Raw genomic sequence first — 25,805 nt, 5'->3', positions numbered from 1 at the left:
TGGAGACTACAAATAAATATAGCTTGGGATAATATCCCAAACCTGAGGTCTTTCAGAAAGAGGATTTACTGCAGATTAGAATAAAGGTGGGCGTCACAGTGGTGCAGCAAGTAGTGCTGCTTTGTCATAGTGCCTGAGCTGTTTGGGTATAGGTTTGAATCCAGCTCAGTCTGTGTGGTGTTTGCATGTTCTCCCTGTTTATGTGGGTTTTCGTCAGGTGCTCTGGTTGCCCCCACAGTCCAAAGACATGCAGTTCAGGTGGATTGGTGATGCTCAGTTGACCTTAGTGTGTCAATGGGTGGGTGAGTGAGCGAGTGCGCGAGTGCATGGCTTCCCTACGATAGACTATCCACCCTCAGCCTCGGGCCCAGAGATTGTGGGATGGGCTCCGGATCTCCCTGACCACAACAAACAGTTGACGGATGTATAGAATTAAATTAATATTGAAATGTTGCGTTAGTTATTTTTCACGCTAGGAGATGGTGGCGATGCACAGGACTGAAGTCTGAGATTCACTCTCTCTCTGTCCCATGGACATAAAATTTGGGGATTATCAACATTTGTGCTTACTGCATAAGGTTACATTTTGTTGCATAGTACAGGTATCACTGAAGATGCTGTAAGGAAAACAGTCACGATTTGTGCTGTATTACATCATGACACTTACGGTACATGGTGACGTAAGAAATCGTGATGTATCTTTAAGAAACTGGTCTCTGAATAAGTGCTAATGATACTGAAATAAATCGGCAGGCGTGAACTGCATTAATCACACGTTAGCGACATCTAGTGTTCCGTGTCGGAAGTTTCCGGAAAATCACTCATAACTGAACGTGCACGTAGTTGTTTCTACTTTCATTTGCACGCTTGTTGTCGCAGGCCTAATTTATAAATATTAACGAAGTTGTCAGGTAAATGTAGGATAATTGATGGTGTTCACGTTATTTGTGCAATCTGTTTTTGGTACATTTCATTTTGTACAAATCTTTTTGTTCCATCCGTGGTGAGACACAAAGGTAAATTTATCCAGTGTAGAAAGGAATTTCCAGATGTTTCCCTTTAAGTCGCTCACCGATTCATTTACATGTCGGCCGACTTTTTTTTTTTTTTTTTTTTTTTAAAAACCACGGACTGCTGGGGAAAAGTGGCCACGTCCACTGTTCGCACCATAGCTACGCAGTGGGACGAGCGTTGTTCTTCAAACATAATAGCACACAGGGGGCGGTCTGTGGCTGTGCAGGAATGCGGAACTCGGAGCCGTTGCTGTCATCGTCTTCAGTCTATCTAGACCTTGCTGCAGAACTCGAGAGTTAGCTGCTGACGTGAACGTGCCGAGTCTTTTTTTTATTTGCGCGCGCACCCCACCACACACATACATACATAGTTATACAGTGCAAGTTGTTTTCACGGGGAGGAGGCTAAGGAGTAGCGCTCGTTGAGTTTGTTGTTTTCCCTGTTCTTTGTCAGTAATAAAACTAGTATCGTACTTTTGTCGAGCGCAGGCTGTACCGAAATGAACGTGTTTCGCATCGCGGGCGACCTGTCGCATGTGGTGGCCATCGTGCTGCTTTTCCTGAAGATCTGGAGGTCCCAGTCCTGCGCAGGTGCGTGTGAATTGAAACCGCGGCTCGGACGCGCGCTCGCTTCCCACGCTGTCGGCGATGGAGGAGGCGAGCGCGAGATGAGCGCGCGCGAAAAAAGCGGTGCAAGAATTGAAAGACGTTGCAAGTGCGGCAGAGTGGCACCTTTCGCTTTCATTGAGTCCGTGTACGATACTCTTCAGGAAGCGTTTTTTTTTTTTTTTTTAAAGTTTTGCTTTTCTTGAGTACACCGTTTTGAAATGTGTCTTTAGCCTAAACATGCGGGCTGTAGGGCCGCGTTTGAAAGTAAAGTCCTACTATGTGACACAGCTGAGTAAACGGTAAAGCAGCCAATTACTTTGACAGAAGTGCCTCTTCTTATTACAAACTCAGGTGGCCCGGATCTGACGTGGCAGGTCCCGTGACCTAAGAGATGACCTCTGACCCCACCCTAGGGTTCACGCTCTATAGCTGCCAGCCAGTACATTTCTGTATTTTGGTCTTCTTTAAAAACAGATTACACCTTGGAATATTTTAACTTGGCATATACTTGATGGAAGAATGTAGGATGTTTAACTCCTCAGTGGCTCAGCGAGTAGCACTGGTACCACCTAGCGTCTGGGTTTAGATCTGGCTCGGCCTCTTGGGTGTTTCCATGGGTCTCCTCCCACAACCCAAAGACATGTTTTAGGTGATCTGCTGACCATTTCCTGTTTGTGAATCTGTGTTATTGCCCAGTGAGGAACCAGCATTCCTTGTAGGGAGTACTCAACCTCACACCGGTTCAAACGTGTGTTTCAGGTCAATAGGTGTCTCTAAATTGCCCGTAGTGTGTGTTACATTGCTCTTCTCCATAAACGGGTGACTGATTGTTGGGAGTTTATTGCATCTGCTATTGTAAGTCAGTTAGATACTAATTAACAACCATCGCACATCACTTTGGAGAAAAGCTAAACGAATAAATGCAAGTAGTCAGGACATGCTGATCTTCTGGCCACAAGAGAAGTACAGCTTAAGGAAAGAACCTCCCCAGCAGCTTTGTGTAGATACACATGAGTAAGTCAAGAGTATGTGTGTCCACAGGAATATCTGGGAAGAGCCAGGTGCTGTTTGCCTTGGTTTTCACCACCAGGTACCTGGACCTGTTCACCAGCTTCATCTCCATCTACAACACATTCATGAAGGTTTGAAGCCATACTTTACCCTTTGACATGTTTATGTGTTGTTCATATCGTAGGTTCCTGTAGAAGAGACAATGAACAATGGAATGCCCTGTCCGGTGTCCAGTGGTTATAGGGCAAATGTGTAAAAGTACAAATGCGGTGCAGAAATTTAAATGAAGAAAGCACACTTGCTTCATCAGTTGCAGTACATGAGATTGATTTATTTGTCATTTTATTTTCTGATCCCTTAATATTAAGTCATCAGTTATTATATGTGTCGCTTTTAATATGTATTGTATATCTGTGTATGTCATACAACTGTCTCCCTTTAGGTTGTGTTCCTGGTCCTGGCCTATTCCACCGTTTATCTGATCTACCTTCGCTTTCGGAGCACCTACGACTCCAAGAGTGACTCTTTCCGTGTGGAGTTCCTCCTGGTCCCTGTAGCAGGACTCTCTTTCCTGAAAAACTATGCCTTTACTCCGTTAGAAGTAAGAGACAGATGGCTAAAAGAATCATACATATTTTCACCTGTTGCTGTGTTATCTATGGGCAAGGTAAAAGAAACAATAAAAAGAGTTTCACTCCTTGTTGTGCAGGTCCTGTGGACGTTCTCCATCTATCTGGAGTCGGTGGCCATCCTCCCACAGCTCTTCATGATCACCAAAACTGGGGAGGCAGAGTCAATCACCATGCACTACCTGTTCTTCCTGGGCTTGTACCGAGCCCTGTACCTGGCCAACTGGGTGTGGCGCTACCACATGGAGGAGTTCTTCGACCAGATTGCCGTGGTCGCCGGTGTGGTGCAGACAGTTTTCTACTGTGACTTCTTCTACCTCTACATTACTAAGGGTAAGTGCTGATGCAAGGGCAAAAACAGTACTAGTGAAGAAGGAAAGCAGTCATCTTCAGATCTTCACAATGATTTTTTTTTTCTGTTTCATCTATCAGTTTCTTTGCTTAAATGTATTAGAAGAAAAAGAGCATTTCTGAATGAATTTTCTCCCCTTTCCACAGTACTAAGGGGCAGCAGCAAGCTGAGTCTACCTGTGTCAGTGTGAAGATGTGCTCCTTCCCTCCAGCTCTGTTTTCCAGTCATTTGGCCATGCCAGAAATGGATTGCAGTCTAAATATGCTCAGCATTATCAGCATTGGTTTGCAGGTATGCTTTGGTCTGAGCACAAACTTCTATGTCTGTCTGAGAACAAATATTCTGTTCAAGAGTAAGGGATCTGTTACATTTCGGTGCAATAGAGTGCTGTGATTTTAAAAAAAAAAAAAAAAGACTGAGGCCTTTAATAGTAAGGTACTGTTATCTTAATATTGTAGTTTTAATGGCTTTCTGTATGATGGGATGTTTTTTTGCTGTACCTCTACATGATACATCACTACTTTTACATTTAAAATTATTTAGGCACTTTTATGGTTGATGTGACATGTCCATTTACTATACAAGAGGGTTTGTTTGCTCTGTCAGTACTGTTATAAAAAATTTTTTTTTCTGTATAAATTCATTAAAATGTACCAAATGTTTCTCAGGTTAGATGGATCACATTTCATATTATGCATACTGACATTATTGTATGTGTCATATTATACTGTTACTCCTCCTCATGGTTTACATATTACCCAGTGGTTTGTACCAGTGAAACACTGTGTTTCAATATTCAAATTCTGCAATGACTTAATAAAGTTTATTATTAACCTTTATTTTGGCAACACCTTTATCCAGGGTGACAATGTTAAATACACAATTTTACTGTGTTTCATCTATTTATAGAGCAGGATATTCTTCAGCAGCCCTTGTCACAGTGCTGCCTGCTGCCAACATGACTCTACAGCCCAGTGGCATTTGAACATTAACTACATCATCCTATGTGGTGTAGCTTACACAGAATTAAAATCAAAGCCGCCTAATTTTTATCCAGAGTGGAATGCAGTTCCAGAAAATGCTGTAGCTTATATTATGAGACAATTCTTTGAAGAATCCAGTGAAATTCTTTCATTATAATTGTGTTAAAATTTATTTGTAACTGTACATCAAAGTACATTTTCCCAATTAATTATACACTCAAATGCAGCCAATAAAGAATTACAGCAGCAATAAAATATTTACTTCTAAAATATTTTTCATAAATCTTCCCCTATAAATTCCCACAATCTATTCTCACCTTTTCTTCCACTTGAATAAATTTCTTCTTGACACTGAAATTGCTGTTTAACAGAATAAAAAAGGTGTGTTTTTTTTCTCAAAAAGCTTGATGGTCTGCTGCTGTAGTAAGCAAGGATTTTAAAATGGAATGTGTCCAACACACATACCTCGGTAAGTTCTGTGCCTGCTGTGTCCGTGACAAGGTGAAAAATTTGCCAAATGCATACAGTTTGCTGTATTTGTCGTGTTGAAGATAATGGGGACTGTTGTGCAAAGACCCTATCCTGTGTTGCAACACCCCTCCACTCAGCGCAGGAGGCTTTTGCGGTGCTTGTAAAGGACCTTGCTGCCTTCCCTCACAGCACCTCCTACCACCTTGGCTGCTGATGTCAGGGACAGGGGCGAAGCTGCGAGGGCGGCTGCACGCTGCACCACCTTAGCTTTTTTGGGGCTCTTCCCCTTGCCAATAACTCCAGCCCCTTCAGCTGCCCCCTTCCCCATGGCGGTGACCAGTTCACACCAGAACAGTCTTTCCGCTTTCCTCCGGGCTTTCTCCTCCTCCTTTCTTCTGTCCTCCAGCTCCCTCTCGAGATCTCCTTCTTGGTTCTTCTGTACCTTGTCCTCATCCTCATCCTCATCCTTTTGCAAGCATACCTCCTTGCTTCTCTCTTGTAGGATCCTCTCTTGAGCCTCCCTTATTGCATGCTCAGCCTCCTGGAGCATATGGTTGGTGTAGCAGCTATTCCCATTCTCCAGCACCATCCGCTCTACCTTCTCCAGCAGCTCCATCACCTGGTCCTGCTTGCATGGTGCCGCATTGTTGAAAATGTGATACCCACCCCGGCAGCGTTGAGTAAACTCATTGAGCTCCTGACTCTCCTCCAAGAACTCCATGATGGATTTTCCCCTCAGCTGGTCCCCCCAAGTAAACAGCACTATTGTGTACATCAAGGCCCTTTCCCCGAATGTCATTTCAATCCACTCCAGGGCATCTTTCTCTTCCTGGGTGAACCTCCCCACTTGAAGTGCCACCAAAAATGCGTGAGGTCCTGGTGAGGATAGAATCACGCATTGGCACATCTCCTCCACCACCTCACTACTGGAGAGCTGGGTGTCGAAGAAGCCCGGGGTGTCGATGACAGTGACACACCTCCCTGCTACTTTGCCACTCTGCCTCTCGCACTGGCTGGTCACAGACCTGGGGGAGATGTCCACTTTGAACGCCTCTCTGCCCAGGATGGTGTTTCCTGAGGAGCTCTTCCCCGAGCCAGTCTTTCCTAGCAGAACCAGCCTTAGCTCAGGCTGGCTTCTCTCAGCTGGAGCTCCTTGGGTGTTGAAAGCACAATGAGATTTGTCATCATTAATTCCACATTTTCAGTTTGCTTACATTATACCAAGGAAAAACCCCCACACACAAATATTGACATGTTACTGACAGCACAGTTTCTTTTACAGCCTCACCTCAGCCTCACAGTATCATTATGTACTCCAGTTTACACATGCATTTCAACTCATCACAAGTAAGAAATGTGTTCTCTTGGGAAGGGCTGATTTTGTGTTTTCATGGATCAGTGCATATAAGTCAATGTGTATATGAGCCAACTTTGGGTATTGATGAACAAGAGAGCTCTTTGGGCAGCATGTGGCCTGTTGTTTAGAGCTACTCTCTCTAGTTGCAAAAACTGATGGCATCATATCCCATCTCCTGCTATAGCAACCTTACTCTAAATTGCTCTAGCAAAAATTGTTTGACACTCCTACAGACCATCTTCCTGCAACTCTCCACCTTCATCTCCAAGATCATCAATTCCTTGCTCTCCTCTGGCTGCTTCCCATATGTCTTCATAACTGCCCTCATTTCACCTCTGGTTAAAAAGAAAAAAAAAAAAAAAAACCTTTTCTGGATCCTGACTCAGTCCAAAACTACAGGCCAGTCTCCCTCCTCCCTTTTCTGTCAAAAACTTTAGAGCAGGCAGCCGGTGATCAACTATCTGAATTCCTCACCCAGAACCATCCCCTCGATGGATATCAGTCTGGATTCAAAGTTGGTCACTCCACGGAGACGGCACTCCTGGTAGTGTCTGATGCTCTCCAGTCAGCTAGAGTGGCCTCTCTCTTCTCGGTCCTCATCCTCCTCGACCTGTCTGCAGCATTCAGCACTGTCAACCCCCGGATTCTAGTCTCCTCTCTTAGGCTGCTTGTCATCAAAGGAACAGCACTAAAATGGTTTGAGTCATACCTATCAAACAGATCCTACCAAGTGGTCTAGCAGGGCCCCCGTTCTTCTCCTCTGCCTCTTTTAACTGGAGTCTCGCAGGACTCTGTACTGGGCCCTCTACTCGTCTCGATCTACACCTGTTCCCTCGGCCCTGTCATAGCCTCCCCCATGGATTCAACTACCACTCCTACGCTGATGAGACCCAGCTCTTCCTCTCTTTTCCACCTGGCGCATCAGACATTTCTGCACGCATCACTGTCTGCCTGTTGGATATCTCTGCATGGATGTCTGACCACCACCTATGACTCAACCTCTCCAAAACAGGGATCCTACACCTCCCAGCTGGCCTGTCTTCCTGTCGTGATCTCTTGATCAAACTGGAGAACTCACTGATCTTGCCTACCTCCTCAGCTAAGAGTCTGGGGGTGATGATCAACTCAAGTCTATCTTTCTCTCAGTACATCGAAGCCACAACCTGGACCTGAAGATACATCCTGCATAACATTCGCAGAATCCGTCCTCATCTCACAACGGACTCTGTGCAACTACTTGTTCAGGCCATGGTGATATCCCGTCTGGACTGCTGTAACTCTCTTCTGTCTGGCCTTCCAGCTACTGCCATCAAACCTCTACACCTGATACAGAACGCTGCTGTTCGAGCTGTGTTTCACTTGCCGAAGTGTTCCCATGTATCTCCCCTCCTTGTCTCTCTCGACTGGCTTTCTATAGCTGCCCAGATCAAATTTAAGACCCTGGTTTTGACCTACAAATGCATCAATAGAACTGCTCTCAGCTATCTATAGGACTTGATCATTCGCTACACCCTAACCAGACTGTTCCACTCTTCCACATTTTGCCCGCTTGGTGGTCCCACGCACGAAAGGTAAGGCATGGAGGTTCTCGATTCTGGCTCCATTGTGGTGGAATGACCTCCCCCTCTCACTCAGAACTGCTGAACCTCTGTTCACATTTAAAAAGGATCTTAACTCACCTCTTCCTGACTCACTTCGCCCATGATCTCTTAAGTTTATGTAGTAATGTGTAAATGTTCATACACTATAACTTTGAGCTCATGCCTGTTAACCAATGGATAAACCTTTACACAGTTACTCCTGTAATGTAACGTAAATGTTTATATATATATAGAAAAAATATTAGCTAGGAAGGTGATTAGGAATCAGCGCTATTCGGATAAAGTTTTATCCAGCTACACGTGTGATGTACATTGGTTCATACAGTAGAAAGTAACAAACTAACTGTACTTAAGAATCACACATCTACATCCAAGTCTCTCTTTCTGCTAATCATGTAATGCACACATTGTATTTCCTGTGAGATGTACGTCGCTTTGGAGAAAAGTGTCTGCCAAATGAATAAATGTAAATGTAAAAATGATCCAACTGTATAAATGAGTGAAACATTGTAAAACACGTTGCAGAAAAGCATCAGCTAAATGAAAAAATGAGTATTAATGAAGGAGTGTGCATGAGCCAATATAAATATTGAGTATTGATAAATGTGTGAATGAGCTGATACCTGTAGTACTGATGAACCAGTGTGTATGAGGCAGTTCTGAGCATTGAAGAATCAGTGCCTATGAGCCGATTTTGGGTACTGATCTGATCAACCAGAGTGTATGGCCTTATTCTGGGTATTGATGAACCAGTGTGAATGATCTGATTTGGTACTGATTAACCAGTGTGTATGAGCTGCTATTGGCACTGACAGAGCAGTGTACATGACATGAGGCGATACTGTACCGCGGTGCGATGCCGCGGTGTCGTTGTACGGTCACGGTGCTCTCGAGACGCTCCGCTCCACTCACCGGCTGCGACTACTGCTCCGCGCTCCCGCGACGCCATCTGTATCTACTGTCAGCTGACGAAGCACCTTCGATTCAAAGCTTATAACACGTTCAGCGGTTCACTTAAATCCCCCTTTTCGTCACTCGGGAATTTCAAGCCACTCTCCGCGGTGAAATAATGAGGTCTCGTTTGCGCTCGTGCTCCGCTCCGTCACGCGCTGTTGCAGGAGAAGCTTTTCCTCAGCGCGGCAGCCGGCAATGGCCGCCCTCCCGTCCGGACAAACGGGCAATTCAGCTGAGTCAGATGTCACCCGGGAGCCACTTTCTGACTTCGAAACCATTCAAATCTCTACTTATAACGTCCGTTTCCTCTGTCTGACCAGCCTTTATGTGGATTGAAGTCCATAAATCAGCAGCATAACCCAGTCACGCTCATCTAGCGCCTCATGATGCAAATTCTCCTCAGACACAAATATAAATAAAATTTGAGAGTACACAATACGCTTTGTGCCAGTTAAAATTAGTTTTCTATTTAAGCAATAATTTATTGCAGTGAATAAGGTTTGGATACCAGCAGTTTGCATAGAGGTTTTCGCACATAACATCACGGATAATCTGTTTGTACCTGTGAATAAATATTTAATAATACATTATTTTAATACATAATTTAACATTCAGTTTACATCCTAAATTCATTCACTAGATTGTGTATATATTTTTAGGTGCTTAGATGGCTAACTTAAATACCCCAGCCCCATAACAAGAGCTAGATGTTAAAAGAACAAAATTTTGCCACAAGAAGTATTACAGAGTACATGAATTTTGAAGCGTATACAATATTATGCACTCATAATATAATAGGCATAGGCATACACTTCAAGAAAAGTATGTATCCTGAATAAAAAAGATCCAGTGAAGAGCACTTCCAGCAGAAGCAGATAAAAATCGGGGTAAAATTAGGCCCAAAACCTCAGTTCCTCAACTCTGCATCCACATCACACCAATTCAGTTACATGAATCTTTTCAGTGACAAGGTCTGTTCTGTCATAAAGGAGAAATTATATTTACTTCATGCATTTGTACAGAAATACGACTTACAACTGGACTACATGTAATATTTTCCAGGAGTGCTGGTCAGGTGCACTTTTTCTTGTTTAAACTCTTGTTCTTCGTGTTTAAATTCCATTTAGATAATCACAGATGCAATAATATTCTTTCTTTCTTTGTACAACTGACCCATATTTCAATTATACTGTAACTGTGTTCATCAAAGACCTCATTTCAGGGCTGCTCTGAGGAAGAGCTCACCCACTCCACCAGACTCCTGGCTGGCAGACCATGGCTCCTGCTGGTTTGCACTGTTGCTCTCTCAAAATCCTCCCAGAATCCATTATTGTCAAACTCCAGAACTGGCCCTTGGTTGGGTCTGTCTCTTGAAGCCTTACTGCCAGCAATTTGGTTTGTAGATGGACTGTGCTGATCAAGGTATTGGTTTCTTTGTTTTTGAAGGTCAGGATAGTGGTCCCTAAATCTGGATTCTCCAAAGCCGTTAAAAATGTTACCCTTATTTGTGTCCAGGATGAACCCATCAAAAGCATCTCTTATTCCAGACGTCAAGTCACTGTTGTTGCTATCCTGTTTCCCTAACTGAGAGAAGAGGCCTGTGTTTATACCAGGCAGGGTTCCATGGATGCACAGATCTCCAAGTGGCTCACTGCAGTTTCCTGGTTGCCCCAGGCTTTGGGATGAGAACCTTGTGTAAGTCTTGGGGGCTGTGCTTGATTGCACCAAGGGACCCTCCCCACCACTGGCCAGTTCTTGATCTTCCCTGGAGCATCTCTGGCCATCCAGAGTGTCTCTAGCACCATCTGCTGACCCAGCAGCAGTTTGGGTTCTGCTGAAGGCACCCGACTTAGAGATGCCCATTTTCGCTGAAGGGGGAAGAGAGAAGGAATAAAAAAGAACAGTGAAGGCTCAAGTGTAATGAGAAAAACTGAAGAACTTGAATGGAAGTAGGAGAGTCACATCACTAACCGCCTTTCTTTAGCAAAGAGAAACTGAGAAGGCATCTTTGGATGCCTTACTAAGATCTCACTGTGAAAGTCTATTCAGACAGCAAGCTTAATACAACCGTGACACAAGCTTGATATGAAGCTTCGTTGGAAGGAGGGACAGAGATGTTAAACTAACACACTAGAGTGGCAATAACTGTGCCATTTAATGTACTTTCTCATTGTACTCTTTACCTTGTGCTGCTCTCTGCACACAAGTAGGCAAAGCGCAGGGCCTTGGGCTCACACTCCCATCTCCTTTGTCGGCCTTTTGCCCATTAATTTCCTGCTGATTGACTGACTGCATAGGCAACTCTGCTCCCATGACCACTGCCAATGGTGCTGCTCTAGTGCTGTGCTTGGACCGGACACATTGCAGAGCATCTGTGATCCAACGCATCTCCCTCCACAATGCATCAAGCGCCTGATGAAGCAACAGTAGAGCAGATGTACAAATGTCAGCAAAGGTAAATCTAGGTATGCATATCAGTGTCCTCACTTGCAATCCAGTGTGTACTGTTTTTGACATATCTACATGTAGATAGTGATTCACACACAATCATGTGTAGAATAATACCACACCGAAATACAAGTTGTGTATATACTATATTGTGTGGCCCTAATACAATACAAAGTAGACAGGGCAACTTGGATCCCACCTGTAAAAGCTGACTGACATGAGCAAGGCGTTCCTTTGCTTCCTTAATCTCCTTGCTGTCCAGAGCCTCCCGCAGCGCTTGCTGGGAAAGCAGGGCATCTAGTTCCAGCAGCACCCATGCTTGACAGTAGTGGGAGAGGAAGTCACGCTCATAGGCCCAGAAATGCACTAAATACAAGGAGGTAGGAAATGGAAATAATCAGCAGGATTAAAGATTTAATAATAGTTTATTTTTATCACATGATAATATGTTTACATAATGTTAAACTGTGTTGCTAGAAAGATATGTTAGATATATATTTATTAATAAATACTTCATAAATATCCTCACAACCCCAAAAACTCAGAAAACTGAAAAATAATTCTCACCAACACAAATCAATACATTGAATAAACAAAAGTTGATTGTCTTATTTATTACATGTTATTACTACATTAATAATTCCTAATTCCTGAAAGTTTAATTAAATTTCAGATCCAGATTTGGGCCTCATCATACTACCTTGCTGTTACATTATTATTGTTGGTTACTATTATTATTGCCTAGTTTTTAATTAGTTGTTACCCATCTCAAAGCTCTGTAGTGGCACTGTGAGGCCTGCATCCCTTGTTCCTTCTTCGACTCTGGGACTGGCACTGAAGTCTTCACTGGGGGGGAGTAGCAGCAGGAGAGATACATCTTCCCTGATTTGCAACAGCTCTTGTGTATATACACGGTACTCACATGCCTGTTTGGGACAGAGGACAGTGTACAGGAATCAGGAGGGAGGTGTGGGACATAAAAGAGGAAGAGGATGTGCAACAGAGGGAAGTTTTGTATACATCTTATTAACAAATTACGATTGTTATTAATCATTAATGTTATAGTACTATTCACTAAACTTTGTAGTAGTCTAGTCAGAGTAATCAATGGTGTAGCGCAGAAAGATATACTTTTCTTTTGAAGTGAAGCTACAACTGGTGTAAGCTCATCCAGTGATTTTTAACCACCAAAACCCTGGTTCAAATGCCACTTCCTGCTGCAGTACCCTTGGGCTAGGTACTTTGCATAAATTGTGTCAGTAAAAATTACCCAGCTGTATAAATAGGTAAATCATTGAAGTAGTTTAACATTGTAAACTGTATTGGAGAAAAGTGTTAGCTAAATAAATGTAAATCTAAGCAACATTAAAATATGACACCCAACATCTATGAAAGTCATGCTATTTGAAAGCATGGCGACAAATAACAATTTAGCTATACTATACCCTGTGGATGGGGATGCTGAGCTTTGTTAACAGGTGAGTGATGGCAGATCTTAGTGCCCTCGCAAAATCCCTTGGTCCAGCACTCTCTGTTCCATTAGGTTCCTGGTCTGCTGAGGTGCTCCCACCGGTGTCAATCGCACTGAGGTTGTGCAGCCACTCCCATTCTTCCCTGAGTATAGCAATAATTTTTAGGACACTTAGAAATTCAGATAATTGCTCCCAGGCAAATAACTGCAGTAATGACAATTGTCATTATTGTATTATTACTGAACAATAATTCTTATTCTAAAACCACGGTGTTTCAAATTTGTAGAGGATTGATGAGTACAAAGGGACAGCTGGTTGCATAGTGGTCAGTACAACTGCCTTTGGCTCCAAAGGGCATGGGTTCAGTTCTCACCTCTTGCTATAGTACCCTTGAGCAAAGTGTTTACCTTAAGTGGCTCCAGTAATATTACCCAGCTGTATAAATGGGTCAATAGTTGTTAGTAATTTAACATTGTATGTTGCTTTGGAGAAAAGCATTAGCTAAATGAATAAATGTGAAGCAATGGCCAGAAAGCATCTGTACTCAAAAAGCTGGATTTAAATTAATTGACTACATGCAAATTTAGTTTCTGTGATTGGGGCTGCTGTCGTACCCTTGTGTTGTATCATTTTAAATATCCAGCCTTATAATTGGTAGTGTGCAACATCTATATCCTGTGTAAGTTGCTTTGTACAATTATAATCATTGTATAATTATAATAATTTGATTGTTACCATTTTTTACTTATTGACTTAACTAAACTTCGGTGGGCTCACCACCTGCCGGAGAAACCATAAGGGGCCGGTGCGTTGTGATTTGGGCGGTGGTCGGGGCCGAGTGCCCGGCCGACCCAAACCTCGGGCGCCAACTCTGGTTTTTGGGACTTGGAATGTCACCTCACTGGCGGGGAAGGAGCCTGAGCTGGTGCGGGAAGTTGAGAGATACCGTCTAGATATAGTCGGGCTCACTTCCACTCACAGCTTGGGTTCTGGAACCACTCTACTCGATCGAGGGTGGACTCTCCACTATTCTGGCGTTGCCCAAGGTGAGAGGCGGCGGGCTGGTGTGGGCTTATTAATAGCCCCCCAGTTCAGCCGCCATGTGTTGGAGTCTACCCCGGTGAATGAGAGGGTCATCTCCCTACGCCTTCGGGTCAGGGAACGGTCTCTCACTGTCGTTTGTGCTTATGCGCCTAGCGGCAGTGTAGAGTACCCGGCCTTTTTAGAGTCCCTGGGGGGCGTGCTGGAAAGCGCTCCCACTGGGGACTCTGTCGTTCTACTGGGGGACTTTAACGCCCACGTGGGCAGCGACAGTGATACCTGGAGGGGCGTGATTGGGAGGAACGGCCTCCCTGATCTGAACCCGAGCGGTGAGTTGTTATTGGATTTCTGTGCTAGTCGCGGTTTATCCATAACGAACACCATGTTCATGCATAAGGGTGTCCACCAGTGCACTTGGCACCAGGACACCCTAGGTCGGAGGTCGATGATCGACTTTGTAGTCGTTTCTTCTGACCTTCGGCCATATGTCTTGGACACTCGGGTGAAGAGAGGGGCTGAGCTGTCAACTGATCACCACCTGGTGGTGAGTTGGATTCGATGGCGGGGGAAAAAGCTGGACAGACCTGGCAGGCCCAAACGCATAGTGAGGGTCTGTTGGGAACGTTTGGCGGAGGCCCCTGTCAGAGAGGTCTTCAACTCCCACCTCCGACAGAGCTTCAACCAGGTCCCGAGGGAGGTGGGGGACATTGAGTCTGAATGGACTATGTTCCGCTCCTCCATTGTCGGTGCGGCTGTTCGGAGCTGCGGCCATAAGGTCTCCGGTGCCTGTCGCGGCGGCAATCCCCGAACACGGTGGTGGACACCGGAAGTAAGGGATGCCGTCAAGCTGAAGAAGGAGTTCTATCGGGCCTGGCTGGCTCATGGGACTCCTGAAGCAGCTGACGGGTACCGACGGGCCAAACGGAGCGCGGCTCTGGCAGTCGCCGCGGCAAAAACTCGGGCTTGGGAGGAGTTCGGTGAGGCCATGGAGGAAGACTTTCGGTCGGCCTCAAAGAGATTCTGGCAAACCGTCCGGCGACTCAGAGGGGGGAAGCGGTGTTCCACGAACACTGTTTACAGTGGAAGTGGTGCGCTGCTGACCTCAGCTGAGGATGTTCTCGGGCGGTGGAAGGAGTACTTTGAGGATCTCCTCAATCCCTCCGACACGCCTTCCGTAGAGGAAGCTGAGGCTGGGGACTCGGAGGGGGACTCGTCCATTACCCTGGCTGAAGTTGCTGAGGTAGTCAAAAAACTCCTCGGTGGCAAGGCTCCGGGGGTGGATGAGATCCGCCCCGAGTTTCTCAAGTCTCTGGATGTTGTGGGGCTGTCTTGGCTGACACGCCTCTGCAGCATCGCGTGGAGTTCGGGAACGGTGCCTCTGGACTGGCAGACCGGGGTGGTGGTCCCTCTTTTTAAGAAGGGGGACCGGAGATTGTGTTCCAACTACAGGGGGATCACACTCCTTAGCCTCCCTGGGAAAGTCTATGCCAGGGTACTGGAAAGGAGAATCCGACCGATAGTCGAACCTCGGATCCAGGAGGAGCAATGCGGTTTTCGCCCTGGCCGTGGAACACTGGACCAGCTCTATACCCTCACTAGGGTGTTGGAGGGTTCGTGGGAGTTTGCCCAACCAGTCCATATGTGTTTTGTGGACCTGGAGAAGGCATTCGACCGTGTCCCTCGTGGCATCCTGTGGGGGGTGCTTCGGGATTATGGGGTTCGGGGCTCGTTGCTACGGGCTGTTCGTTCCCTGTATGACCGGAGCAGGAGCTTGGTTCGCATTGCCGGCAGTAAGTCAGACCTGTTCCCGGTGCATGTTGGACTCCGCCAGGGCTGCCCTTTGTCACCGATTCTGTTCATTATTTTTATGGACAGAATTTCTAGGCGCAGTCAGGGAACGGAGGGTGTCTGTTTTGGTGGCCGCGAGATCTCGTCTCTGCTTTTTGCGGACGATGTGGTCCTGTTGGCTTCATCAAGTCAAGACTTGCAGCGTGCACTGGGGAGGTTTGCAGCCGAGTGCGAAGCGGCGGGGATGAGAATCAGCACCTCCAAATCCGAGGCCATGGTTCTCAGTCGGAAAAAGGTGGATTGCTCCCTCCGGGTTAGGGGGGAGTTGCTCCCTCAAGTGGAGGAGTTTAAGTATCTTGGGGTCTTGTTCACGAGTGAGGGAAAAATGGAGCGGCAGGTCGACAGACGGATCGGTGCGGCGTCTGCAGTAATGCGGTCATTGTACCGGTCTGTTGTGGTGAAGAGGGAGCTGAGTCGTAAGGCGAAGCTCTCAATTTACCGGTCGATCTACGTTCCTACCCTCACCTATGGTCATGAACTCTGGATCATGACCGAAAGAATGAGATCGCGGATACAAGCGGCAGAAATGAGTTTCCTCCGCAGAGTGGCTGGGCGCACCCTTAGGGATAGGGTGAGGAGCTCAGTCACCCGGGAGGAGCTCGGAGTAGAGCCGCTGCTCCTCCGCATCGAGAGGAGCCAGTTGAGGTGGCTCGGGCATCTGTTCCGGATGCCTCCTGGACGCCTCCCTGGGGAGGTGCTCCGGGCTTGTCCCACTGGGAGGAGGCCTCGGGGCAGACCCAGGACACGTTGGAGAGACTATGTCTCCCGGCTGGCCTGGGAACGCCTTGGGGTTCCCCCAGAGGAACTGGAGGAGGTGTGCGGGGAGAGGGAGGTCTGGAGTACTCTGCTCGGACTGCTGCCCCCGCGACCCGGCCCCGGATAAAAGCGGAGGAAGATGGATGGATGGATGGACTTAACTAAAACAAGTTCTAGGGCAAATTACCGGGTGACGTGAGGGTTATGCCGGATCCTAGTGTGGCACAAGAGGTTGGGCAGTTTCTGTGGAACCAGAACTCGGATCTGCTCCACTGAGCTGCACAGCTTCAGTATACCCACATAGAGACCAGCATGAGCTTGCTGCAGACTACGTCTATGATAGGAGAGTTTCTCCTGTAGGGAGAAGGAAAGGAATAAGATTAATATGGTGATAAGTGTGAAGGGGATGTGATAACATACTGTGCTAACAGAGGGAGCAAAGCAGCCTAGCAGAGTAAGTGCTATTGGTGAAGAGGACAACAACCCCTCACACAAAGTTTACACTGGATAAAGGGAGAGGTAAAAATAACACCCACTAATAATCTCCACTATGTAGTAAGTAAAAGCATAGACAATAGATGTGTCACTTCAAGTCGAATGAGGTGGTCTACCTTTTAGAAAAGGGTTATGAACAGGTGAAATATAAAGTTGAAAGCACCTAAGGTTATACTGACAACACAACGTATCTCATCTGAAAGTCCAAGTTGACCTTATGCATGTGCTAGACAATGAAGTCAGCTGTTCACCTTGAGATTCTCAGTCAGAGCCTCCATGACTGTGGGTTCAGGCAGCAGGATAGCCCCACACCTGCTCCTTTCCAGGCAGGACAGAGGAGCCCAGCGAAGCAAAGGATTTACAGGCTGGATGGGGGGTGAGCACTCCCTCAGGGTCACTAGCAGGACATTCCCTTGTCTGTCTTTCAGAGGCTCATAGTACAACTGCCCTAAATCCAGTGTCCCAAGGGAGGACTGAGAAGAAGGCAGAGAGAGAGAACCACCATGACTCACACCACCCACCATAGACAGAATCATATGTTTTCTGCTTGTTTGTGGTTGTACCTGTAGGTGTTCCACTGCCTGAAGGATGTTGTGCCGACTCTGGAGAAGGGAGGAGGATGATGACAGTGAGGAGGAGAGCGCTTGCTGTAGACCTGGTACCCGCTGCCACGCACAGGACAACTGTAGGAGAAAGTGAGTCCAAGTGCAAGAACTCAGTTACCATTATGACAGCCAAGAGTAGTCGCTAAGGAAAACTGACTTGCGACAAAAAAGATTGTACATTACAATGAATGGAGAAGAATACTGACACTCAACCTAAAGTAAAGATGGATAAATAAAAACATTGGTAAATTCTTCCTTAAGTAGTAAATTCACAATTTTAAAGCAGACCTTTGCAACCCACTGGAAGTCCTGAGTGATGGAAGTTGAACAATTTTGGATCTCAACCAAAGGGATCTGATCATTGGGAGTTAACAGGATATTCTCCTTATGGTAGAACACAGATGCTAGGTACACACCCCTAAAAAAGGACAAAAAGTGCAAGAATGTGATGTGCACGGCAAAAAAGAACACTAAAACAGGAGCAACCAAAGACATCCCTTGTGTATGTTGGTTTTTGTTCTACCTGATGTCTTAGTCAGTTATTTTTGAGCTGTTGAATGACTAAATCATACCATTTGAATAATATCAATTCTGACACGTAAACTCTGTATTCAGTCATTTTTAAATTAGTTAAATGAAATTAATGACTTGCAATAGTAAAACATTAGCAAATTTGTTCATTTTCTGTCTTAAAATTAACAAAACCGTATTTATTCCAGTAAGTTATTACCCAATTTATGTACTTAATCATCATATTTTGAAAGTAAATTAGCTTAGGAATTTCATTTAATACACACATGCACACACACTGGCTGAAATCGCTTGTCCCGAGCAGGGTTGCGTAGAACTGGAGCCTAACCCGGCAGCACAAGACGCAAGGCTGGAAGGGGAGGGGACACACCCAGGATAGGATGCCTCAAGCAAGACTCAAATCCCTGACCCACCTGAGATAATACACACACACACACACACACACACACACACACACACACACACACACACACACACACACACACACACACACACACACACACACACACATTTTCAGAACCGCTCGTCCCATACGGGGTCACGGGGAACCGGAGCCAACCCGGTAACACAGGGCGTAAGGCCGGAGGGGGAGGGGACACACCCAGGACGGGACGCCAGTCCGTCGCAAGGCACCCCAAGCGGGACTCGAACCCCAGACCCACCGGAGAGCAGGACTGTGGTCCAACCCACTGCGCCACCGCACCCCCGAGATAATATTAAACTTAATTATTAAACTAAAGGGTCCTGCTTTCTGGTGGGTCTGGGGTTCGAGTCCTGCTTGGGGTGCCTTGCCATGGACTGGCGTCCTGTCCTGGGTGTGTCCCCTCCCCCTCCAGCCTTGCGCCCTGTGTTGCAGGGTTAGGCTCTGGTTCGCCGTGACCCCACTTGGGACAAGGGGTCTCAGTCAATATGTGTGTGTGTGTGTGTGTGTGTGTGTGTGTGTGTGTGTGTGAATTTAATATTAATCATTTTTAGTAAGTTTCATAAGTGAAAAATAAATTAAACATATTTACTTGGGCAAACACAACTCTGAATCTAGGTTGTTATCAATTTTTTAACCATAAGTTTAAATCATGCAAGTCACTCGCTAAATAGCAAAATAGTATATAACTTCAGTATATGTACTGTAATAATAGCAAATGACATCAAGGGTCATTACTGCATACAAAGTTTAATGATTTCCAGGACGTCAGGATGCTTGTTAAAAGCATTGAAATTTATGGATAGATTGTAGGCATTATGGCCAGGACAAGAATTGTTCATCTTGCTCCTCTTACCTCTGTAGAAGGCTGACAAACTTGACTGTTGTGTGGAAGAGGTGCTTGAGTCCGCGAGAAAAAGAAACACGCTTACTGGGTCCTTGCTGTCTAGAGCTCTCTGGAGGAAAAAGGACAAAAAAGAACAAACCATGGGGGCTGGAACTGGGATAGAAACTAACAAAAGGGAAAGAGGTGAGCAGGCTGATGGAGGACTATACAGGGTACAATTCAGATTTTGAGAATATTTTTCTAATTATTAAATAATATGTCGGTATCATACTCTATTCAGAAACACACAAGGTTATGTCAAGCCACTGGATGTGAAGTGAACATGTGAAATTTTAGCTGTATTATAAAACAGTGTAGACATACATAATGCAGCTGGCAATACGGCAGTATTATAAATACATTATGTAACTGGCGATATGCCACATGTACTGCACTACAGGCATAACACTACCTGCACAATATCCCCTGTACTGTGGTTCTCTGATCTGCTCCAGCAGTCTCATCACTCCTGCTACCTGATTCCTGTTCCGCAGCCTCACGCCACTGCACTCGCTCCAGCCTGCAGAGGGGGGTATAGAGCTAGTGAGCAGTTAGTATATGCCTGGGGAAGACGGTCCCCAGGATTCCTTTTTGTAGGTGGACTACAGTTACACTCACTTACTGGAGGGGGCAATGCTGACAGGCCTGGAACCCTGAGCCGGACCCCATCCCTTCACATTGTAAGCACTCGCTCGGACACAGTAGCGCACCCCCTGAGACATATAAATGAAAATCCTTTGGTAAGTTCAGACCTCAACACATGGACACATTTTAATATTGCATTGTCATGATCTACATGCCCTCTTACAGATTCTAGACCAGTGATGGTGTAAGTCAGGTTCTTGGTGTTCAAGACCAAGTCGGATCCACAAATTGGTTGGAAGCTAGGCGAGGTACTCCACTCCACTGTCAAAAGGAAAGTAGGAACACGATATATTTTCACACGTAGTATGTACTATGTACATTGTTGACTAGATGGTTATTCAAATGAGTACTTGCTAAGATGCTGTGTTTATGATTGAATGGTGTGCATATAGTCACCAAAAAAACTCCAGTGGCTGAAGTTAGACCAAGCAGTGCTATACAAGCTCTTATGTGTACAAGAAAAGTGAAGTTTGATTGACATCATCAGTTTTGTAGCTTAACTAATTCTTAAATCCAAAAACTTAAATAGCTCAGGGGTCTTCTCTTTAGCTCATTTACACAGCAGGATGCTTGTTGGCTTTACTTTCTTTTATCACCATGCTACTTCTTCCCTAAGATTTTTGACCATTGCTAAAATTCCTGAAGTATGTTAACTGTATCGTCATTTTTACTGATACATTTGTTTTTGAATAAATGCATAATTTATGCAGTAGTAGGTTTTACTAAATGGTAGTTGATGCTATTTCAGATGCTAAATAGGGACCCTCTCCTGTGTGTTACACACTCACCTCTGTAGCAAGTGACTAGGCCCATGGTGTTAATGGTTGGTTCTTTGAAAGACACAGTCAGCGAGCTGGCGCTGCTCACTACCAAAGACACTGAGCTTGGAGGACCTGGAAGAACTGGGAAAAAGAGGAACACAAGGAATATTTACTGGATAAACAGGGTCTTGGAGGAGTCAAGTTGAAAGAAACTGATGCTGCTGGGTCAAGTGCCCAGCACAGAATATCCAATCACAATGTCTCATTTAGTCGGACTGATCACAGATAAAATCCAAGAACGATGAGAATCAATATATGTGAGTCAGGCAAACAGGTACACTGGAGTGGTGCAAAGTTGGCGGCTCCTCAGCACGTCAGTGGGCCGGAACTGGTGGGGCTACCTGTGCGACGGAAGCTGTCCCGCATCCTGTAGTAGAGCTGTCGGCGGACTGTCCATATGCGTAGCTGCCTCTGGGCTTCAGCCTGCCATTGTAGCCCCACCCCAGGCCCTGCCCCTGCCCTCTCCAGCATTGTCTCTCTCCATTTCTGCACTTGGTCCCCTGCCAGATCCACCAAGGCATCCAGCTTTTTTGCCCACTCAGAAGGATGATTGACTGAGAAAGGCAAAAAGAAAGAGCGAGAGAGAGGTGGAAATATTTTTCTTTTGCGTGGGAGACACCACTGACAAGTGGTTTTATTACCCTTTATGTGACCTATGAAGCTTACAGCTGAGATCCAGTTATATGGGTACATACTTCACTGTAGCATTTTGGGTTATACTTTGCAAGGGTTAGACAAGCATGGTTCCTCTGACAAATGAATCTTCCCCAATTTTGTCACAATCCTTTTTCGTAACCTTTGGCCTATCTGTTTTCCTTCTTTAATTTTATGTTCCATCCAGCTAGCCCAGCCTCAGAAACAGTGTAAATCCATGTGCTGTGCTCACAGTATACGAAGAGTAATCATTTTCAGTGACTCTCAAAGAGTAGCAGTGCATGTCACACTCACCGTGGGGGTTGTGTCTGCCTCCAGCCTTCATGAGAACACGGAGCAGTGTAGAATTCTGCGTGAGAATGGCCACGTCAAGCGGGACCAGGCCCTCCTCGCTCAACATGTTCACTTCACTCGCCTGCTCCTCTGATTCACTCCCCTTCCTCTCCCCTCTCCCCATTCCTCTTTCATATTCCCTGTCCTTGGATAGCAGGCTCTTTACGGCCAGTGTGTCCTCATTCTCCACCGCCTCCCATAGGTTCTTGTACTGAGAGAGAAGGGGTGAGGTGTTGAAAGATGGCACGGATGAACTCGACAGTGTCTAACAGCATGTGCCTGCTTTTGGAATTTACTGCACAGAGACATGAACTATGTGCATCAGATCACCTTTGACTTGCAGAACAATTAAAGATCTATCTATACATATATTTTAATGCTCAGCTCTAATTCAGTTTTGTAGAACCCAGTCAAAATAAACTGTAAAACAGCTGAGGGTAAAAAGTTTCGTATGTTCTTACGGCGGGAGCAGCCTTGTTGGGGTGTCTAGGTGGCTCAGAATCTCCACTGCTTAGAGACTCCCCACCCCTTAGCCTGACGGATAGGTTCCTGTAGAGACGTTTAGGGGAGACAGACCCCAGGGAACGCCGTCTCAGTGGTGGGTTTCTCAAGGACATTAGGAACTTGTGGAAAGTGGTGATGGCCTAAGATAAGGAACTGCAGGAAACAGTTGCGTTTGGAGAGGAAAACCAGCACAGTAGCGTGTCCTACTGCTGGCAGTCCATTCTGTCCTAAGGAAAAAGAAATCAGGTGAGAGAAAAGCATGATTGGGAAGATTTTGCCTTTTGTAGAATGGGATTGTAAGAGACCATAAAGAGAAAATTTACTTTTAGCAACATCACATCAGTTGTTTGAAATGTCTGTTGAGACAGCTGGTAGAGATCTTGCAGGTAATTATTTATAATCATACGACGACTACCAAAACAACTGAAATTCGTTATGGTTTTTAAACGTTATTCACTTTTATGCAGTAACCATCAGTACTGAGGTTTCTATATTTAAATACTAAGGTAATATACTATTCATGTTTTAGAATGCTCATAACACGAAAAGAAAACCAATAAAAGATTGTACATGGAAACTCCCCGTGGCTGTTTCTGCATAGTTTTCTTTTTTGTCTGTCTATCTTTTTAAAATATTGTTTTGCAGGTATGTTCTGTCAATCTATTATTCAAAGTATGAATAATGTATTAAAATAACCTTATAACATCCACTTGTTCTGTATTCTATTCATGCTAAAAAATACAGTTTTAATTATTTATCACATACCTCTCTTAGAATCCCATTTTCTTTGTAAATACACCCACACACACACACACACACACACACTTTCAGAACTGCTTGTCCCATACAGGGTCGTGGGGAACCGGAGCCTACCCAGCAACACAGGGCGTAAGGCCGGAGGGGGAGGGGACACACCCAGGACAGGACGCCAGTCCATCTCAAGGCACCCCAAGCGGGACTCGAACCCCTGACCCAGGGGAGAGAAGGACTGTGGTCCAACCCACTGCGCCACCACACCCCCTAGCTCTTTGTAAATATTTTTTTTTAAAAAAATCTTATTTTTAAAGCAGAATTTTTGACAAAATTTGTGGTTATGTGGGGAGAGTAAGAGAAACTTTTGACGTATTATGTGCCTTCTAAAATTTGGGCTCTTTATGTCCAATGAAAGTAGAACAGAAGAGAGAAGCAAAGAGAATGTGTCTAAACAGGCTAAAAATTGTTTGGTTTCTTGTTTAAGACATAAGAAAGCCATAGGAGAACAACATTCTCTCACATGTGGTTTTGAAAGTACTGACTCCGCATGTATCGATCCTTACAGCAACCTACTTTGTCATTTCACTGCCTGAATGCTTATATTAATTCTGGATCTTAAACTGCCGTGTGTGTGATCGTGTGCAATTCTCGATATGGGTGCACACTACTCTATTTTACCAGTCCAGAGCACATACAAAGCACCGACTTGCTTACAGTGCTTGCAAGCTGGTTTGATAAATGCATGCATTTCTTTTTGACCATAAGTGACTCAGATACCACAAACGCTCTTTTTTTCAGTCACAACCTTTTCCCCCCATTAGTTTCTAAAGAATTAAGTTAAAGGCCGCTCTCACAATTTACTCCTTTAATCTTTTTGATAACGTGTGATCTACCACGGTCCACTAAAAATTGTAGAAATTGTAGTTATTATTTTAAAATGTTCCTGTTGTTTAGAACTTGGTTATATTAAAGTCTTTGGAGAGCAACAAATGAATGATGAACATTAAGAGCTGTTTCAGATCCAAAGATGTAAATATATATGAACATTACGGTCTTTCAACCACTGTTAAAAGATAAGTAAACTACATTATCCAGACAAATAAAAGAGACAAATGCTGTCAGTACTTGGCTACATACCAGTTCCTTCTGTGCTTTGTGCCGCAATGAATCCAAAAGTGACTGGGTGCCTTGGGGAGATCTGATGAAACAATTATTCCATGACTTTTGAACAGGTGACTTGATGAATATCTTGCTATTGCTTGACATTTTTCAAGTCTTGCCTTCATTGTATTCCACCATGGTGAGAGTTCAGATCAGCAGCAAGAAAACAAATAATAAGCAGGCTTTTTAAACACCGAATTAAGGCACCAAGCATTTCTTTGACATCTACCACCCTCTCCCCACACCTTCTGCGACTCTTTCCATCTCTTTCTCTCTCTCTCCCTTACCAGCTCTGTCCAGTTTATCTAGAGAACTGTCAACAGAAAAAACTTAAGCTATCTGCTGCGTGTGAAAAAATACCACATGACTCTTCATGCAAATGATGTCAAGATTGTCAAGGCTGAGGATGAATTTAGCTCTGAAAACGAAAAAAAAAAAAAAACTCAGACTCAAAAGTTGTATTGTGAGATATGACATGATGTACACAGAGCAGTTCATGCCCATTTAATTTTTTTATGTACTCATTTATTGGTCAGCAAACAGGAGCCCTTGTAGTGGCGCTACAGCAAGTTATGTCTGACCTGCAGTTTCCCTCCACCGTTGGAAGATCTTCACCTCAGAGTCTTTTCTGCACAGTACATGTTGCACAATACTGGAGTTACTTCTTTCCACATCATTACGATAGATGCTTTCTTTTAAATCTCACAGCAAACTGTTTATGACTGCAGCCTTTTTTTTAACAAATGAGTAAGAACTTGCCAAGAAAACCGGATGTGAGCATCTCACTGTTTGAGTCTCGTTTTAGACAAATCAGTGGTTGCCATGTGCTGGAAAATAAGTGTTTATAGAGATGCACTTCACAATACCAATCAGCTGTTAAGACAATAGAAATGTCTTAACTAGAAATGACAATAAAAGTTCTGATGGGATTTTGTGATTTGCATGTGAAGACGTCTGAGCAATACCGTTATTAAATTTACTTTTTTATTTATTTTTATCATTTATGAATTACAGGTATGTTCTTCATGGTTTACCTTAACTTCAGTAAAAAATATCCCACCTAAACTCTACTTTTTAACACATTGTTTTAAACCTTTCTTAGATCTCTTGTATGACTTGTGCTTTGTAGGGGAAATGTAAATATGTCAGTTTAACCTGTGGTTTCAATTGTCTCACCAAAATACGAGCCCATGATGAAGGCAAGTGTACTTCTGCAAAGTGGGTTAAATGTAATCACAAGTGTAGGTGTGCATGCATTTGTGTGCGTGACTGTTCAAACGTGCATGAAGAGCACGTCGCTTTGGTTTGGATGTACCAGAAGCGTCCCCAACCAACCATTTCTCTAACGTCACACCGCAGTTGCTATGAACACAAACTAATTCAAACAGCTGCTGTCACTGCAGCTCTTACTGCATTCATGATGGACATGAGCTGCTACATACATAGGTTGC

The 25,805-nt window shown here is 44.8% G+C and overlaps 3 protein-coding genes across 4 annotated transcripts; 1 reads left to right on the top strand and 2 right to left on the bottom strand.

Annotated features, from left to right (window-relative positions):
• Positions 1–1,130: 1,130 nt before the first annotated feature.
• LOC108926147 (ER lumen protein-retaining receptor 3-like) lies at positions 1,131–4,091 on the top strand. Its single transcript, XM_018738677.2, has 5 exons — positions 1,131–1,604; positions 2,664–2,764; positions 3,076–3,234; positions 3,343–3,595; positions 3,761–4,091. Exons 1-5 carry the CDS (start codon positions 1,514–1,516, stop codon positions 3,802–3,804), a joined length of 648 nt encoding a protein of 215 aa, XP_018594193.1. The 5' UTR covers positions 1,131–1,513; the 3' UTR covers positions 3,805–4,091.
• On the bottom strand, positions 4,014–9,184 carry LOC108926146 (GTPase IMAP family member 4-like). Its single transcript, XM_018738676.2, has 2 exons — positions 8,939–9,184; positions 4,014–6,220 (listed from the first exon to the last, which is right to left on the bottom strand). The coding sequence occupies exons 1-2, from the start codon at positions 8,973–8,975 to the stop codon at positions 5,202–5,204; spliced, it is 1,056 nt and encodes a 351-aa protein (XP_018594192.1). The 5' UTR covers positions 8,976–9,184; the 3' UTR covers positions 4,014–5,201.
• Positions 9,185–9,436: 252 nt separating this feature from the next.
• On the bottom strand, positions 9,437–25,036 carry LOC108925985 (ankyrin repeat and fibronectin type-III domain-containing protein 1). Of its 2 annotated transcripts, none has more exons than XM_029250554.1 (19): positions 24,936–25,036; positions 24,331–24,772; positions 22,398–22,667; positions 21,898–22,147; positions 21,291–21,503; positions 20,917–21,030; positions 20,292–20,389; positions 20,106–20,196; positions 19,896–20,003; positions 19,454–19,553; positions 17,934–18,063; positions 17,604–17,723; positions 17,292–17,513; positions 16,733–16,899; positions 12,874–13,042; positions 12,192–12,354; positions 11,628–11,794; positions 11,164–11,392; positions 9,437–10,848 (listed from the first exon to the last, which is right to left on the bottom strand). In XM_029250554.1, exons 3-19 carry the CDS (start codon positions 22,551–22,553, stop codon positions 10,199–10,201), a joined length of 3,147 nt encoding a protein of 1,048 aa, XP_029106387.1. In that variant the 5' UTR covers positions 22,554–22,667; positions 24,331–24,772; positions 24,936–25,036; the 3' UTR covers positions 9,437–10,198. The 2 variants fall into 2 exon arrangements, with proteins under 2 accessions (XP_029106387.1, XP_029106388.1); XM_029250555.1 differs by having other exon boundaries at positions 22,398–22,662.
• Between the last annotated feature and the right edge of the window lie 769 nt (positions 25,037–25,805).

This window comes from Scleropages formosus, chromosome 3 (genome assembly GCF_900964775.1).
Source record: "Scleropages formosus chromosome 3, fSclFor1.1, whole genome shotgun sequence".
NCBI classification, from domain to species: domain Eukaryota; kingdom Metazoa; phylum Chordata; class Actinopteri; order Osteoglossiformes; family Osteoglossidae; genus Scleropages; species Scleropages formosus.
This window is presented reverse-complemented; position numbering and strand designations above follow the sequence as displayed.